Source organism: Oncorhynchus tshawytscha, linkage group LG10 (assembly GCF_018296145.1).
Source record: "Oncorhynchus tshawytscha isolate Ot180627B linkage group LG10, Otsh_v2.0, whole genome shotgun sequence".
In the NCBI taxonomy this organism is placed as follows: Eukaryota; Metazoa; Chordata; class Actinopteri; order Salmoniformes; family Salmonidae; genus Oncorhynchus; species Oncorhynchus tshawytscha.
In genome coordinates this window covers 69,755,485-69,771,536 of record NC_056438.1, presented here as the reverse complement: position 1 = coordinate 69,771,536, position 16,052 = coordinate 69,755,485, and the positions used below count along the sequence as shown (strand labels likewise).

Below are 16,052 nucleotides of genomic sequence, written 5' to 3'. Positions count from 1 at the left end.
GCAGTACATCCAACCGGCCTCACAACCGCAGACCACGTGTAACCACGCCAGCCCAGGACCTCCACATGGGCTGGCGTGGACCTCCACTGGCTTCTTCACAGCCCAGGACCTCTACTTGCTTCTTCACAGCCCAGGACCTCCATTGGCTTCTTCACAGCCCAGGACCTCCACTGGCTTCTTCACAGCCCAGGACCTCCACTGGCTTCTTCACAGCCCAGGACCTCCACTGGCTTCTTCACAGCCCAGGACCTCCACTGGCATGTTCACAGCCCAGGACCACCACTGGCTTCTTCACCTGCGGGATCGTCTGAGACCAGCCACCCAGACAGCTGATGAAACTGTGGGTTTGCACAAACAAATAATTTCTGCACAAACTGTCAGAAACCTCAGGGACGCGTGCTCGTCATTCTCACCAGGGTCTTGACCTGACTGCAGTTCGGCGTCGTCACTCACTTCAGTGGGCAAATGCTCACCTTCGATGGCCACCGGCACAATGAAAAAGTGTGCTCTTCACAAATAATTGGATTCAACTGTGTCGGGCAGATGTCAGAAAGCGCGTATGGCTTCGCGTGGGCAAGCGTAATGCTGATGTCAACGTTGTGAATGAGATGTGTCGCGCTGCATGAGGCAAATGTTGGTCACACCAGATACTGACTGGTTTTCTGATCCACACCCCTACTTTTTTGAAGGTATCTGTGACCAACAGATGCATATCTGGATTCCCAGTCATGTGAAATCCATAGATTAGGTCCTAATTAATTAATTTATTTCATTTGACTGATTTCCTTATATGAACTGTAACTCAGTAAAATCTTTGAAATTGTTGCATGTTGCGTTTATATTTTAGTTCAGTGTATTTCCTGGCTCAGTATTTATTAACAACAGGTTTGTATATTCTGACTTGTCTGCTTTCTCTCTTTCACTTCCCACTCCACCCCTCTCTCACTCCCTGTTGTTTTCTCTTTTTCTCTCTCGCCATCTCTCTCTCCGCTCCCTCTCCTTCTCTGTCTACTTCTCTCTCATCTAACTTTTCTCTCCTGCTCTCCCCCTCTCTGCTTCTCCCCGGTGGTGCGTTGTGGCTGTATCAGGACGTTACACTGGGATCCTGACCCCTCTACTCTACAGCTGCACTCTGACTCCGACCTACTGGGGTACTGCTCCTCTCTCTCTTACTATCTAAGACATATTCCCTACTTGGCTGGGGTACTGCTCCTCTCTCTCTTACCATCTAAGACATATTCTCTACTTGGCTGGGGTACTGCTCCTCTCTATCTTACTATCTAAGACATATTCCCTACTTGGCTGGGGTACTGCTCCTCTCTCTCTCTTACTATCTCAGACATATTCTCTACTTGGCTGGGGTACTGCTCCTCTCTCTCTCTTACTATCTAAGACATATTCCCTACTTGGCTGGGGTACTGCTCCTCTCTCTCTCTTACTATCTAAGACATATTCCCTACTTGGCTGGGGTACTGCTCCTCTCTCTCTTACTATCTAAGACATATTCCCTACTTGGCTGGGGTACTGCTCCTCTCTCTCTTACTATCTAAGACATATTCCCTACTTGGCTGGGGTACTGCTCCTCTCTCTCTTACTATCTAAGACATATTCCCTACTTGGCTGGGGTACTGCTCCTCTCTCTCTCTTACTATCTAAAACATATTCCCTACTTGGCTGGGGTACTGCTCCTCTCTCTCTCTTTCTATCTAAGACATATTCTCTACTTGGCTGGGGTACTGCTCCTCTCTCTGTCTTTCTATCTAAGACATATTCTCTACTTGGCTGGGGTACTGCTCCTCTCTCTCTTACTATCTAAGACATATTCCCTACTTGGCTGGGGTACTGCTCCTCTCTCTCTTACTATCTAAAACATATTCCCTACTTGGTTAGGGTACTGCTCCTCTCTCTCTCTTACTATCTAAGACATATTCTCTACTTGGCTGGGGTACTGCTCCTCTCTCTCTCTTACTATCTAAGACATATTCCCTACTTGGTTGGGGTACTGCTCCTCTCTCTCTCTTACTATCTAAAACATATTCTCTACTTGGCTGGGGTACTGCTCCTCTCTCTCTCTCTTACTATCTAAGACATATTCTCTACTTGGCTGGGGTACTGCTCCTCTCTCTCTCTTACTATCTAAGACATATTCCCTACTTGGTTGGGGTACTGCTCCTCTCTCTCTCTTACTATCTAAAACATATTCTCTACTTGGCTGGGGTACTGCTCCTCTCTCTCTCTCTTACTATCTAAGACATATTCTCTACTTGGCTGGGGTACTGCTCCTCTCTCTGTCTTTCTATCTAAGACATATTCTCTACTTGGCTGGGGTACTGCTCCTCTCTCTCTTACTATCTAAGACATATTCCCTACTTGGCTGGGGTACTGCTCCTCTCTCTCTTACCATCTAAGACATATTCTCTACTTGGCTGGGGTACTGCTCCTCTCTCTCTCTTACTATCTAAGACATATTCCCTACTTGGCTGGGGTACTGCTCCTCTCTCTCTCTTACTATCTCAGACATATTCTCTACTTGGCTGGGGTACTGCTCCTCTCTCTCTCTTACTATCTAAGACATATTCCCTACTTGGCTGGGGTACTGCTCCTCTCTCTCTTACTATCTAAGACATATTCCCTACTTGGCTGGGGTACTGCTCCTCTCTCTCTTACTATCTAAGACATATTCCCTACTTGGCTGGGGTACTGCTCCTCTCTCTCTTACTATCTAAGACATATTCCCTACTTGGCTGGGGTACTGCTCCTCTCTCTCTTACTATCTAAGACATATTCCCTACTTGGCTGGGGTACTGCTCCTCTCTCTCTCTTACTATCTAAAACATATTCCCTACTTGGCTGGGGTACTGCTCCTCTCTCTCTCTTTCTATCTAAGACATATTCTCTACTTGGCTGGGGTACTGCTCCTCTCTCTCTCTTACTATCTAAGACATATTCCCTACTTGGCTGGGGTACTGCTCCTCTCTCTCTTACTATCTAAGACATATTCCCTACTTGGCTGGGGTACTGCTCCTCTCTCTCTTACTATCTAAAACATATTCCCTACTTGGTTGGGGTACTGCTCCCTCTCTCTCTTACTATCTAAGACATATTCTCTACTTGGCTGGGGTACTGCTCCTCTCTCTCTCTTACTATCTAAGACATATTCCCTACTTGGTTGGGGTACTGCTCCTCTCTCTCTCTTACTATCTAAAACATATTCTCTACTTGGCTGGGGTACTGCTCCTCTCTCTCTCTCTTACTATCTAAGACATATTCTCTACTTGGCTGGGGTACTGCTCCTCTCTCTCTCTTACTATCTAAGACATATTCCCTACTTGGTTGGGGTACTGCTCCTCTCTCTCTCTTACTATCTAAAACATATTCTCTACTTGGCTGGGGTACTGCTCCTCTCTCTGTCTTTCTATCTAAGACATATTCTCTACTTGGCTGGGGTACTGCTCCTCTCTCTGTCTTTCTATCTAAGACATATTCCCTACTTGGCTGGGGTACTGCTCCTCTCTCTCTTACCATCTAAGACATATTCTCTACTTGGCTGGGGTACTGCTCCTCTCTCTCTCTTACTATCTAAGACATATTCCCTACTTGGCTGGGGTACTGCTCCTCTCTCTCTCTTACTATCTCAGACATATTCTCTACTTGGCTGGGGTACTGCTCCTCTCTCTCTCTTACTATCTAAGACATATTCCCTACTTGGCTGGGGTACTGCTCCTCTCTCTCTTACTATCTAAGACATATTCCCTACTTGGCTGGGGTACTGCTCCTCTCTCTCTTACTATCTAAGACATATTCCCTACTTGGCTGGGGTACTGCTCCTCTCTCTCTTACTATCTAAGACATATTCCCTACTTGGCTGGGGTACTGCTCCTCTCTCTCTTACTATCTAAGACATATTCCCTACTTGGCTGGGGTACTGCTCCTCTCTCTCTCTTACTATCTAAAACATATTCCCTACTTGGCTGGGGTACTGCTCCTCTCTCTCTCTTTCTATCTAAGACATATTCTCTACTTGGCTGGGGTACTGCTCCTCTCTCTCTCTTACTATCTCAGACATATTCCCTACTTGGCTGGGGTACTGCTCCTCTCTCTCTTACTATCTAAGACATATTCCCTACTTGGCTGGGGTACTGCTCCTCTCTCTCTTACTATCTAAAACATATTCCCTACTTGGTTAGGGTACTGCTCCTCTCTCTCTCTTACTATCTAAGACATATTCCCTACTTGGTTGGGGTACTGCACCTCTCTCTCTCTTACTATCTAAAACATATTCTCTACTTGGCTGGGGTACTGCTCCTCTCTCTCTCTCTTATTATCTAAGACATATTCCCTACTTGGTTGGGGTACTGCTCCTCTCTCTCTTACTATCTAAGACATATTCCCTACTTGGCTGGGGTACTGCTCCTCTCTCTCTCTTACTATCTCAGACATATTCCCTACTTGGCTGGGGTACTGCTCCTCTCTCTCTTACTATCTAAGACATATTCTCTACTTGGCTGGGGTACTGCTCTCTCTCTCTCTTTCTATCTAAGACATATTCTCTACTTGGCTGGGGTACTGCTCCTCTCTCTCTCTTACTATCTAAGACATATTCTCTACTTGGCTGGGGTACTGCTCCTCTCTCTCTTTCTATCTAAGACATATTCTCTACTTGGCTGGGGTACTGCTCCTCTCTCTCTCTTTCTATCTAAGACATATTCTCTACTTGGCTGGGGTACTGCTCCTCTCTCTCTCTTACTATCTAAGACATATTCTCTACTTGGCTGGGGTACTGCTCCTCTCTCTCTCTTACTATCTAAGACATATTCCCTACTTGGCTGGGGTACTGCTCCTCTCTCTCTTACTATCTAAGACATATTCTCTACTTGGCTGGGGTACTGCTCCTCTCTCTGTCTTTCTATCTAAGACATATTCTCTACTTGGCTGGGGTACTGCTCCTCTCTCTCTCTTTCTATCTAAGACATATTCCCTACTTGGCTGGGGTACTGCTTCTCTCTCTCTTTCTATCTAAGACATATTCTCTACTTGGCTGGGGTACTGCTCCTCTCTCTCTCTTACTATCTAAGACATATTCCCTACTTGGCTGGGGTACTGCTCCTCTCTCTCTTACTATCTAAGACATATTCTCTACTTGGCTGGGGTACTGCTCCTCTCTCTCTTACTATCTAAGACATATTCCCTACTTGGCTGGGGTACTGCTCCTCTCTCTCTTACTATCTAAGACATATTCTCTACTTGGCTGGGGTACTGCTCCTCTCTCTCTTACTATCTCAGACATATTCTCTACTTGGCTGGGGTACTGCTCCTCTCTCTCTTACTATCTCAGACATATTCTCTACTTGGCTGGGGTACTGCTCCTCTCTCTCTTACTATCTAAGACATATTCTCTACTTGGCTGGGGTACTGCTCCTCTCTCTCTTACTATCTAAAACATATTCCCTACTTGGCTGGGGTACTGCTCCTCTCTCTCTTACTATCTAAGACATATTCTCTACTTGGCTGGGGTACTGCTCCTCTCTCTCTTACTATCTAAGACATATTCTCTACTTGGCTGGGGTACTGCTCTCTCTCTCTTACTATCTAAGACATATTCTCTACTTGGCTGGGGTACTGCTCCTCTCTCTCTCTCTTACTATCTCAGACATATTCTCTACTTGGCTGGGGTACTGCTCCTCTCTCTCTCTTACTATCTAAGACATATTCTCTACTTGGCTGGGGTACTGCTCCTCTCTCTCTCTTACTATCTAAGACATATTCTCTACTTGGCTGGGGTACTGCTCCTCTCTCTCTTTCTATCTAAGACATATTCTCTACTTGGCTGGGGTACTGCTCCTCTCTCTCTTTCTATCTAAGACATATTCTCTACTTGGCTGGGGTACTGCTCCTCTCTCTCTTACTATCTAAAACATATTCTCTACTTGGCTGGGGTACTGCTCCTCTCTCTCTTTCTATCTAAGACATATTCTCTACTTGGCTGGGGTACTGCTCCTCTCTCTCTTACTATCTAAGACATATTCTCTACTTGGCTGGGGTACTGCTCCTCTCTCTCTTACTATCTAAGACATATTCTCTACTTGGCTGGGGTACTGCTCCTCTCTCTCTTTCTATCTAAGACATATTCTCTACTTGGCTGGGGTACTGCTCCTCTCTCTCTTACTATCTAAAACATATTCTCTACTTGGCTGGGGTACTGCTCCTCTCTCTCTTTCTATCTAAGACATATTCTCTACTTGGCTGGGGTACTGCTCCTCTCTCTCTCTTACTATCTAAGACATATTCTCTACTTGGCTGGGGTACTGCTCCTCTCTCTCTTACTATCTAAGACATATTCTCTACTTGGCTGGGGTACTGCTCCTCTCTCTCTTACTATCTAAGACATATTCTCTACTTGGCTGGGGTACTGCTCCTCTCTCTCTCTCTTACTATCTAAGACATATTCTCTACTTGGCTGGGGTACTGCTCCTCTCTCTCTTACTATCTAAAACATATTCTCTACTTGGCTGGGGTACTGCTCCTCTCTCTCTTTCTATCTAAGACATATTCTCTACTTGGCTGGGGTACTGCTCCTCTCTCTCTCTTACTATCTAAGACATATTCTCTACTTGGCTGGGGTACTGCTCCTCTCTCTCTTACTATCTAAGACATATTCTCTACTTGGCTGGGGTACTGCTCCTCTCTCTCTTACTATCTAAGACATATTCTCTACTTGGCTGGGGTACTGCTCCTCTCTCTCTTACTATCTAAGACATATTCTCTACTTGGCTGGGGTACTGCTCCTCTCTCTCTTACTATCTAAGACATATTCTCTACTTGGCTGGGGTACTGCTCCTCTCTCTCTTACTATCTCAGACATATTCTCTACTTGGCTGGGGTACTGCTCCTCTCTCTCTCTTACTATCTAAGACATATTCTCTACTTGGCTGGGGTACTGCTCTCTCTCTCTTACTATCTAAGACATATTCTCTACTTGGCTGGGGTACTGCTCCTCTCTCTCTTACTATCTAAGACATATTCTCTACTTGGCTGGGGTACTGCTCCTCTCTCTCTTACTATCTAAGACATATTCTCTACTTGGCTGGGGTACTGCTCCTCTCTCTCTTACTATCTCAGACATATTCTCTACTTGGCTGGGGTACTGCTCCTCTCTCTCTCTTACTATCTAAGACATATTCTATACTTGGCTGGGGTACTGCTCCTCTCTCTCTCTTACTATCTAAGACATATTCTCTACTTGGCTGGGGTACTGCTCCTCTCTTCTGTTCCTCCTGGTCTTTCCTTGGTGGACATGTTTGCATCATGCACATTGCTGTCTGCTAGCGCATGTACAGTGTTTGTCTTTCTGATGGTGTATTTGGATGTGGAAGAGACTCTGACCTTGTGTGTGTGCATGAGAGAGTATATAATATATATAATATAGAGTGTATAATCTTGTGGCTGTGTTTTTAGGTTTGTATGTGTTTGTGTTTTTAGGTTTGTATGTGTCTCCCTGACTATGTATGTGTCTCCAGGCGTGGTTTGAGGCTTGGCATGGCAAAGGTGACCCAGGTGGATTTCCCACCCAAACAGTCTGTGTCCTACTCCAAGGAGACACAGACCCCCACCTGTACACAAACACACACACAGGCCAAACCAGGTAGTCCTTGTGTTTTATGTGTTACCAGCAATTTACAGACTTTTAAGTATGTTGTGTTGTTGTGAGCATGATATTGAACCTGTGTGTGTGTGGGTGTTTGTAGCAGAGGAGGAAGAGGAGGAGGAGATGGCTGAGCCCAAGCCAGCAGAGGAGTCCCAGGAGGAGAAAGCTGATCAGGAGGAGAAGCAGGAAGAAGGTGAGACTGACTTTAACCTCTTACCTGTAAGTTGGCTAGCCCTGCCTACACCACAGCTGATATTCGTGTGTGTGTGTTTGTAGTCGCTCCCAAAGATCTGACTGAAGAGGAGAAGATGCAGCTTCTCCACTCGGAGGAATTCATGGCGTTCTTCGATCGAGGGAGCAGGATTGTGGAGCGGGCTCTGTCTGAACGAGTAGACGTCTGCTTTGACTACAGCGGCCGAGACCTGGAAGACAAGGAGGGGTGAGACCCCAAACTGTCAAATGATTATTATTAGTCACACACACTTCCCAGCTGGTATAAAAGGTGCAGCTAAATGCATGTGTGCTAGCTCCCTCAACATGTTAGTACAATAATCAATATCAATAATAACAACAAACACCTCCTCTCTCCCTAACGACCTCTCTCTCCCCTCCTCTCTCCTGTCCCACTCTCCTCTCCCCCTCCTCTCTCTCCCCTCCTCTCCCCTGTCCCACTCTCCTCTCCCCCTCCTCTCTCTCCCCTCCTCTCTCCTGTCCCACTCTCCTCTCCCCCTCCTCTCTCTCTCCCCTCCTCTCTCCTTCCCCTCTCCCCCCCTCTCTCCTCTCCTGTCCCTCTCCTCTCCCCCTCCTCTCTCCTTCCCCTCTCCCCCTCCTCTCTCCTTCCCCTCTCCCCCTCCTCTCTCCCTAACGGCCTCTCTCTCCCCTCCTCTCTCCTGTCCCACTCTCCTCTCCCCCTCCTCTCTCCTTCCCCTCCTCTCTCCCCTCCTCTCTCTCTCCCCTCCTCTCTCCTGTCCCACTCTCCTCTCCCCCTCCTCTCTCCTTCCCCTCCTCTCTCCTTCCCCTCTCCCCCTCCTCTTCTCTCTCCTATCCTGCTCCTCACTCGACCACCTCCTCTCTACCCCCTCCTCCTCTCTCTCCCTCCTCTCTCCTGTCCCACTCTCCTCTCCCCCTCCTCTCTCCTTCCCCTCCTCTCTCCTTCCCCTCCTCTCTCCCTAACGGCCTCTCTCTCCCCTCCTCTCTCCTGTCCCACTCTCCTCTCCCCCTCCTCTCTCCTTCCCCTCCTCTCTCCTTCCCCTCCTCTCTCCTTCCCCTCCTCTCTCCCTAACGGCCTCTCTCTCCCCTCCTCTCTCCTGTCCCACTCTCCTCTCCCCCCCCTCCTCTCTCCTTCCCCTCCTCTCTCCTTCCCCTCTCCCCCTCCTCTTCTCTCTCCTATCCTGCTCCTCACTCGACCACCTCCTCTCTACCCCCTCCTCCTCTCTCTCCCCTCCTTCTCTCTCTCCCCTCCTCTCTCCTGTCCCCTCTCCTCTCCCCCTCCTCTCTCTCTCCCCTCCTCTCTCCTTCCCCTTCTCTCTCCCCTCCTCTCTCCTGTCCCACTCTCCTCTCCCCCTCCTCTCTCTCTCCCCTCCTCTCTCCTTCCCCTCCTCTCTCCCCTCCTCTCTCCTGTCCCACTCTCCTCTCCCCCTCCTCTCTCTCTCCCTCCTCTCTCCTTCCCCTCCTCTCTCCCCTCCTCTCTCCTGTCCCACTCTCCTCTCCCCCTCCTCTCTCCTTCCCCTCCTCTCTCCTTCCCTCTCCCCCTCCTCTTCTCTCTCCTATCCTGCTCCTCACTCGATCACCTCCTCTACCCCCTTCTCCTCTCTCTCTCCCCTCCTCTCTCCTTCCCCTCCTCTCTCCTTCCCCTCTCCCCCTCCTCTTCTCTCTCCTATCCTGCTCCTCACTCGACCACCTCCTCTCTACCCCCTCCTCTCTCCTTCCCCTCTCCCCCTCCTCTTCTCTCTCCCATCCTGCTCCTCACTCGACCACCTCCTCTCCACCCCCCTCTCTCCTTCCCCTCTCCCCCTCCTCTTCTCTCTCCCATCCTGCTCCTCACTCGACCACCTCCTCTCTACCCCCTCCTCTCTCCTTCCCCTCTCCCCCTCCTCTTCTCTCTCCTATCCTGCTCCTCACTCAACCACCTCCTCTCTACCCCCTCCTCCTCTCTCTCCCCTCCCTCTCTCCTTCCCCTCTCCTCCTCCTCTTCTCTCTCCTATCCTGCTCCTCACTCGACCACCTCCTCTCTACCCCGTCCTCTCTCCTTCCCCTCTCCCCCTCCTCTTCTCTCTCCCATCCTGCTCCTCACTCGACCACCTCCTCTCTACCCCCTCCTCTCTCCTTCTCGTTCTTCTTTTCCAGTGAGATGCAGGCGGGGGCTAAGATGTCTCTGAACAGGGCGTTCTCTGACGAGCGTTGGTCCAAGAACAGAGTGGTCACCTGTCTGGACTGGTCTCCTCAGGTAAGACAGTGTGTAATGATTGTAAATATACACTGAGTGTACAAAACCTGCTCTTTCCATGAAATAGACTGACCAGGTGAAAGATATGATCCATTATTGATGTCACTTGTTAAATCCACTTCAATCGGTGTAGTTGAAGGTGATGGAGGGGGTAGGTTAAAGAGCCTTGAGACATGGATTGTATGTGTGCCATTCAGAGGATGAATGGGCAAGACAAAAGTTTGAAGTGCCTTTGAACAGGGTATGGTAGTAGGTGCCAGGTTCACCGGTTTGAGTGTGTCTGGAACTGCAACACTGCTGGGTTTTTCATGCTCAACAGTTTCCCGTGTGAATCAAGAATGGTCCACCACCCAAAGGACATCCAGCCAACTTGACACAACTGTGGGAAGCATTGGAGTCAACATGGGTCAGCATGCCTGTGGAACACTTTCCACACCTTGTAGAGTCCATTCCCAGACGAATTGAGGCTGTTATGAGGGCAAAAGGAAGGTGTTTTGTACACTCAGTGTATATATATATATATATAATGTTTTGTACACTCAGTGTATATACTGTATGTAACTGTCGGATTCATATTAATCTTGTGTTGGACTCCTGTTTGATTCAGTACCCGGAGCTGCTGGTGGCCTCCTACAACAACAACGAGGATGCTCCTCATGAGCCTGACGGAGTGGCTTTGGTCTGGAACATGAAGTTCAAGAAGACAACACCTGAATACACCTTCCACTGCCAGGTACACAAACGTATGAACGCGCATACACACACACCAGGGGAGGCTGCTGAGGGGAGGACGGCTCATAATAATGTCTGGAACAGAGTGAATGGAATGGTATCAAATACCTGGAAACCATGTGTCTGATGTATTTGATACCATTCCACTGATTCCACTCCAGTCATTACCACAAACCCGTCCTCCACAATTAAGGTGCCACCACACACACACACACTGCTCTGCAAAAATCATTTTCTTCTGCCTGTCCTCCAGTCTGCAGTGATGTCAGCAGCGTTCGCCAGGTTCCATCCTAACCTGGTCGTGGGTGGGACTTACTCAGGCCAGATCGTCCTATGGGACAACAGGAGCAACAAGAGAACACCTGTACAGAGAACTCCTCTTTCTGCATCTGCTCACACGGTAACACATGCAGAGTGCTCAATAGCTTTCAAATTGTGAAGTTATTTACATTATATTAGCTTACAAGCTACTGTTAGCTACTGACATTGGTCATACGCTCTTAACAGGAGCCACTAGGGTTAAGTGCCTTGCTCAAGGCTCAGGTATTCAAACCATCAACCTTCCAGTTACTCGCCAAACGCTCTTAAACACTAGGCTACCTGCCGCCCATAGAGACTGAACTGTGTCTGTGTCCTGTGATGTTCAGCACCCAGTGTACTGTGTGAACGTGGTGGGGACCCAGAATGCTCACAACCTCATCAGCATCTCAACTGATGGAAAGATGTGCTCCTGGAGCCTGGACATGCTGTCTCAACCACAGGTACGACTGCAGCGTGTGTGTGTGTGTGAGTTCTAGGACATCGCAGAGCTAGTGTTTTGTCAGTCTTAATGCTGAGTGTGTGTGTGTGAGTTCTAGGACATCGCAGAGCTAGTGTTTTGTCAGTCTTAATGCTGCGTGTGTGTGTGTGCGTTCCAGGACAGTCTGGAGCTGGTGTTTAAGCAGTCTAAGGCAGTAGCAGTGACCTCCATGGCTTTTCCGCTGGGTGATGTGAACAACTTTGTGGTCGGGAGTGAAGATGGATCAGTCTACACCGCCTGCCGTCACGGGAGGTACGTGAGTGTGTGTGTGTGATTCGGGAGGTACGTGAGTGTGTGTGTGATTTGGGAGGTACGTGAGTGTGTGTGTGTGATTTGGGAGGTACGTGAGTGAGTGTGTGTGTGTGTGAATCGGGAGGTACGTGAGTGAGTGAGTGTGTGTGTGTGTGTGTGATTCGGGAGGTACGTGAGTGAGTGTGTGTGTGTGTGATTCGGGAGGTACGTGAGTGAGTGTGTGATTCGGGAGGTACGTGAGTGAGTGTGTGATTCGGGAGGTACGTGAGTGAGTGTGTGTGTGATTCGTGAGGTACATGAGTGAGTGTGTGTGTGATTCGGGAGGTACGTGAGTGTGTGTGATTCGGGAGGTACGTGAGTGTGTATGTGATTTGGTAGGTACGTGAGTGAGTGTGTGTGTGATTCGGGAGGTACGTGAGTGAGTGTGTGTGTGATTCGGGAGGTACGTGTGTGTGTGTGATTCGGGAGGTACGTGAGTGAGTGTGTGTGTGATTCGGGAGGTACGTGGGTGAGTGTGTGTGTGATTCAGGAGGTACGTGAGTGTGTATGTGATTTGTAGGTACGTGAGTGTGTATGTGATTTGTAGGTACGTGAGTGAGTGTGTGTGTGATTTGGTAGGTACGTGAGTGAGTGTGTGTGTGATTTGGTAGGTACGTGAGTGAGTGTGTGTGTGATTTGGTTGGTACGTGAGTGAGTGTGTGTGTGATTCGGGAGGTACGTGAGTGAGTGAGTGTGTGTGTGTGTGTGATTCGGGAGGTACGTGAGTGAGTGTGTGTGTGATTCGGGAGGTACGTGAGTGTGTGTGATTCGGGAGGTACGTGAGTGTGTGTGATTCGGGAGGTACGTGAGTGTGTATGTGATTTGGTAGGTACGTGAGTGAGTGTGTGTGTGATTCGGGAGGTACGTGAGTGAGTGTGTGTGTGATTCGGGAGGTACGTGTGTGTGTGTGATTCGGGAGGTACGTGAGTGAGTGTGTGTGTGATTCGGGAGGTACGTGGGTGAGTGTGTGTGTGATTCAGGAGGTACGTGGGTGAGTGTGTGTGTGATTCAGGAGGTATGTGAGTGTATGTGATTTGTAGGTACGTGAGTGAGTGTGTGTGCGATTTGGTAGGTACGTGAGTGAGTGTGTATGTGATTTGGTAGGTACGTGAGTGAGTGTGTGTGATTTGGTTGGTACGTGAGTGAGTGTGTGTGTGATTCGGGAGGTACATGAGTGTGTGATTCGGGAGGTACGTGAGTGAGAGTGTGTGTGATTCGGGAGGTACGTGAGTGTGTGTGATTCGGGAGGTACGTGAGTGTGTATGTGATTTGGTAGGTACGTGAGTGAGTGTGTGTGAGATTCGGGAGGTACGTGAGTGTGTGTGTGTGTGTGAGATTCTGGAGGTACGTGAGTGTGTGTGCGTGTGAGATTCGGGAGGTACGTGAGTGTGTGTGTGTGTGATTCGGGAGGTACGTGAGTGTGTGTGTGTGATTCGGGAGGTACGTGAGTGTGTGTGTGTGTGTGAGATTCGGGAGGTACGTGAGTGTGTGTGTGTGTGTGTGATTCGGGAGGTATGTGAGTGTGTGTGTGTGTGTGTGTGAGATTTGGGAGGTATGTGAGTGTGTGTGTGTGTGTGTGATTCGGGAGGTACGGGGCGGCAGAGTAGCCTAGTGGTTAGAGCGTTGGACTAGTAACCGAAAGGTACAAATCTGTCGTTCTGCCCCTGAACAGGCAGTTAACCCACTGTTCCTAGGCCGTCATTGAAAATAAGAATTTGTTCTTAACTGACTTGCCTAGTAAAATAAAGGTAAAATTTAAAAAAATTTTAAAATAAAGTTCGTGAGTGTGTGATTCGGGAGGTACGTGAGTGTGTGTGTGTGATTTTATTTGACGATGGGGAGTAACGCTTGCTTTGTGCACATGGTCTGTGTTACAGTAAAGCAGGTATCAGTGATGTATTTGAGGGACATCATGGTCCGGTCACTGGGTTGAGCTGTCACAGTGCTGGGGGTCCTGTGGATTTCTCCCATCTGTTCATCTCTGCCTCCTTCGACTGGACCGTCAAGCTGTGGACCACCAAGGTAACGCACGCACGCACGCGCACACACACACACACACACACACACAGAAACATCAACCCCACCTCATTCTCTAACAGTACCCTCTCTCTCTCTCTGTAGAGTACCCGTCCTCTGTATTCATTTGAGGACAGCTGTGACTATGTGTATGATGTCATGTGGTCTCCCACACACCCCGCCCTCTTTGCCTGTGTAGACGGATCTGGACGCCTGGACCTGTGGAACCTCAACAACGACACAGAGGTACACACACCAGAGGAGGCTGGTGGGAGGAGCTATAGGACGGGCTCATTGTAATGGCTGTAATGGACATATGGATATATGGAAATATGGAAATATATGATATGGAAACCTCATCTGACTCCGTTCCAAAATTTCCATTCCAGACATTACAATGAGCCCGTCCTCCTATAGCTCCTCCCCCACACACATTCATACACACGGTACAAACAACAGACATGCAATGAACAATTCAACATAAACACTGTGTGTGTCCTAGGTGCCCAGTGCAAGTGTGTGTGTGAATGGGTCTCCTGCTCTGAACCGTGTGCGGTGGGCTCACTCAGGGAGAGAGATCGCTACAGGAGACTCAGACGGACAGGTGCTGGTGTATGACGTAGGGGAGGTGAGAGATCTATTCCTTCACCCATTCATTCATCTAGTAAAACCCTTATATTGCTGCACTGAAATAAATCACCTGTCATACCTGCAATTTGTTTCACCTGTGTGTGTTTCCACAGCAAATCTGTGTGCCCAAGGCAGATGAATGGACCCGTTTGGTACACACGCTGGTGGAGATCAACGAGAACCGTGATGAAGGAGAGGAGCTGGCCGCGCAGCGCCTAGTCGCCTGATCACCATGGTAACCACTCCCCTCCTGCACTTGCTTCTAAATCCTCCCTCCAGTTGGAACAGGAGTGATGTTTATCCTCTCAGGTTCTAGAACATTTGCGTGTTCTGTCCACAGCTCTTCCCTAAATATGCAAAACTTTGTACCTTTTTACTACTTTGCAGCTCTTGTGTGTATTCCCTAAAGGCTGACCATGTGGGTTTAATGGTGAAGACAAAGACATAGGATGACCCATTCCAACCTTTATAGACTAGGGCAGCAATGTCCTTAGATTTTATTTATCCATGCTCTTATTTATCATATGCGGTTGAACATATTTTAAACATATTACATATTTAAACGTGTCTGCGGATAGCTTTACTAGTAAATCCCTTAACATTAGCACTATACCTAAGCTCATACCACTACAAGACAAAGTGCTTTTTAAACTTTACTTGCCTTGACTGAATATGTTAGTAGTTTTTGAATAAACTAAGGTTAATGACTTTATCCATTTAAAAATGTACTGTACCCGTAGGTCTCAAAAGAAACCCAGTGTCTCTCTCCTTCCTGAAAGGATTTAATGAAGTATTTCCTCATATGAAGAGCCATAGATCCATACAGAGTTTGGCCAACTATTCACCATGTTGGCACCAAATGCACCACATTCTAATTAGCATTTCAACTAGACTTTTGTTGTGGGAACATTGTCCATTCCACAATTCTCTGTTGGAAGGAGTTTACCAAACTCTGTATATCTACACCACACATTCAGACCCCTTGACTTTTTCCACATTGTTACATTACAGCCTTATGCTAAAATGGATTAAATAGTCCCCCCCATCATTCTACACACAATATCCCATAATGACAAGGTAAAAACAGGTTTTTTTAAATGTATAACTGAAATATCACATTTACATAAGTATTGACCCTTTAATCAGTACTTTGTTGAAGCCCCTTTGGCAGCGATTACAGCCTCGAGTCTTCTTGGGTATGACGCTACAAGCTTGGCACACCTGTATTTGGGAAGTTTCTGCAGATCCTCTCAAGCTCTGGCAGGTTGGATGGGGAGCGTCGCTGCTCAACTATTTTCAGGTTTCTCCAGAGGATGTTCGACTGGTTTCAAGTCCGGGCTCTGTCTGGGCCACTCAAGGACATTGAGACTTGTCCCTAGCCAATCCTGCGTTGTCTTGGCTGTGTGCTTAGGGTCGTTGTCCTGAAGGAATGTGAACCTTCACCCCAGTCTGAGGTCCTGAGTGATCTGGAGCAGGTTTTCATCAAGGATCTT

General features: G+C 48.1%; 1 protein-coding gene across 7 annotated transcripts in view; it reads left to right on the top strand.

The window, feature by feature from the left end:
• The window catches only part of LOC112260817 (dynein, cytoplasmic 1, intermediate chain 2a-like), a 35,511-nt gene extending 20,141 nt beyond the window's left edge, over positions 1–15,370 (top strand). For 4 of the 7 annotated variants that reach the window (XM_042328945.1, XM_042328946.1, XM_042328948.1 and 1 more), the window contains exons 5-17: positions 1,089–1,151; positions 7,518–7,642; positions 7,746–7,838; positions 7,922–8,084; positions 9,992–10,091; positions 10,699–10,824; positions 11,077–11,223; positions 11,471–11,584; positions 11,741–11,874; positions 13,791–13,935; positions 14,035–14,175; positions 14,432–14,557; positions 14,673–15,370. In XM_042328945.1, coding sequence (XP_042184879.1) covers positions 1,089–1,151; positions 7,518–7,642; positions 7,746–7,838; positions 7,922–8,084; positions 9,992–10,091; positions 10,699–10,824; positions 11,077–11,223; positions 11,471–11,584; positions 11,741–11,874; positions 13,791–13,935; positions 14,035–14,175; positions 14,432–14,557; positions 14,673–14,786 — 1,591 coding nt within the window. In that variant the 3' untranslated portion in view covers positions 14,787–15,370. The remainder of the gene's footprint in view (positions 1–1,088; positions 1,152–7,517; positions 7,643–7,745; positions 7,839–7,921; positions 8,085–9,991; positions 10,092–10,698; positions 10,825–11,076; positions 11,224–11,470; positions 11,585–11,740; positions 11,875–13,790; positions 13,936–14,034; positions 14,176–14,431; positions 14,558–14,672) is intronic. The other 3 variants (XM_042328950.1, XM_042328949.1, XM_042328947.1) reach the window with 2 other exon arrangements.
• The last annotated feature ends 682 nt before the right edge of the window (positions 15,371–16,052 follow it).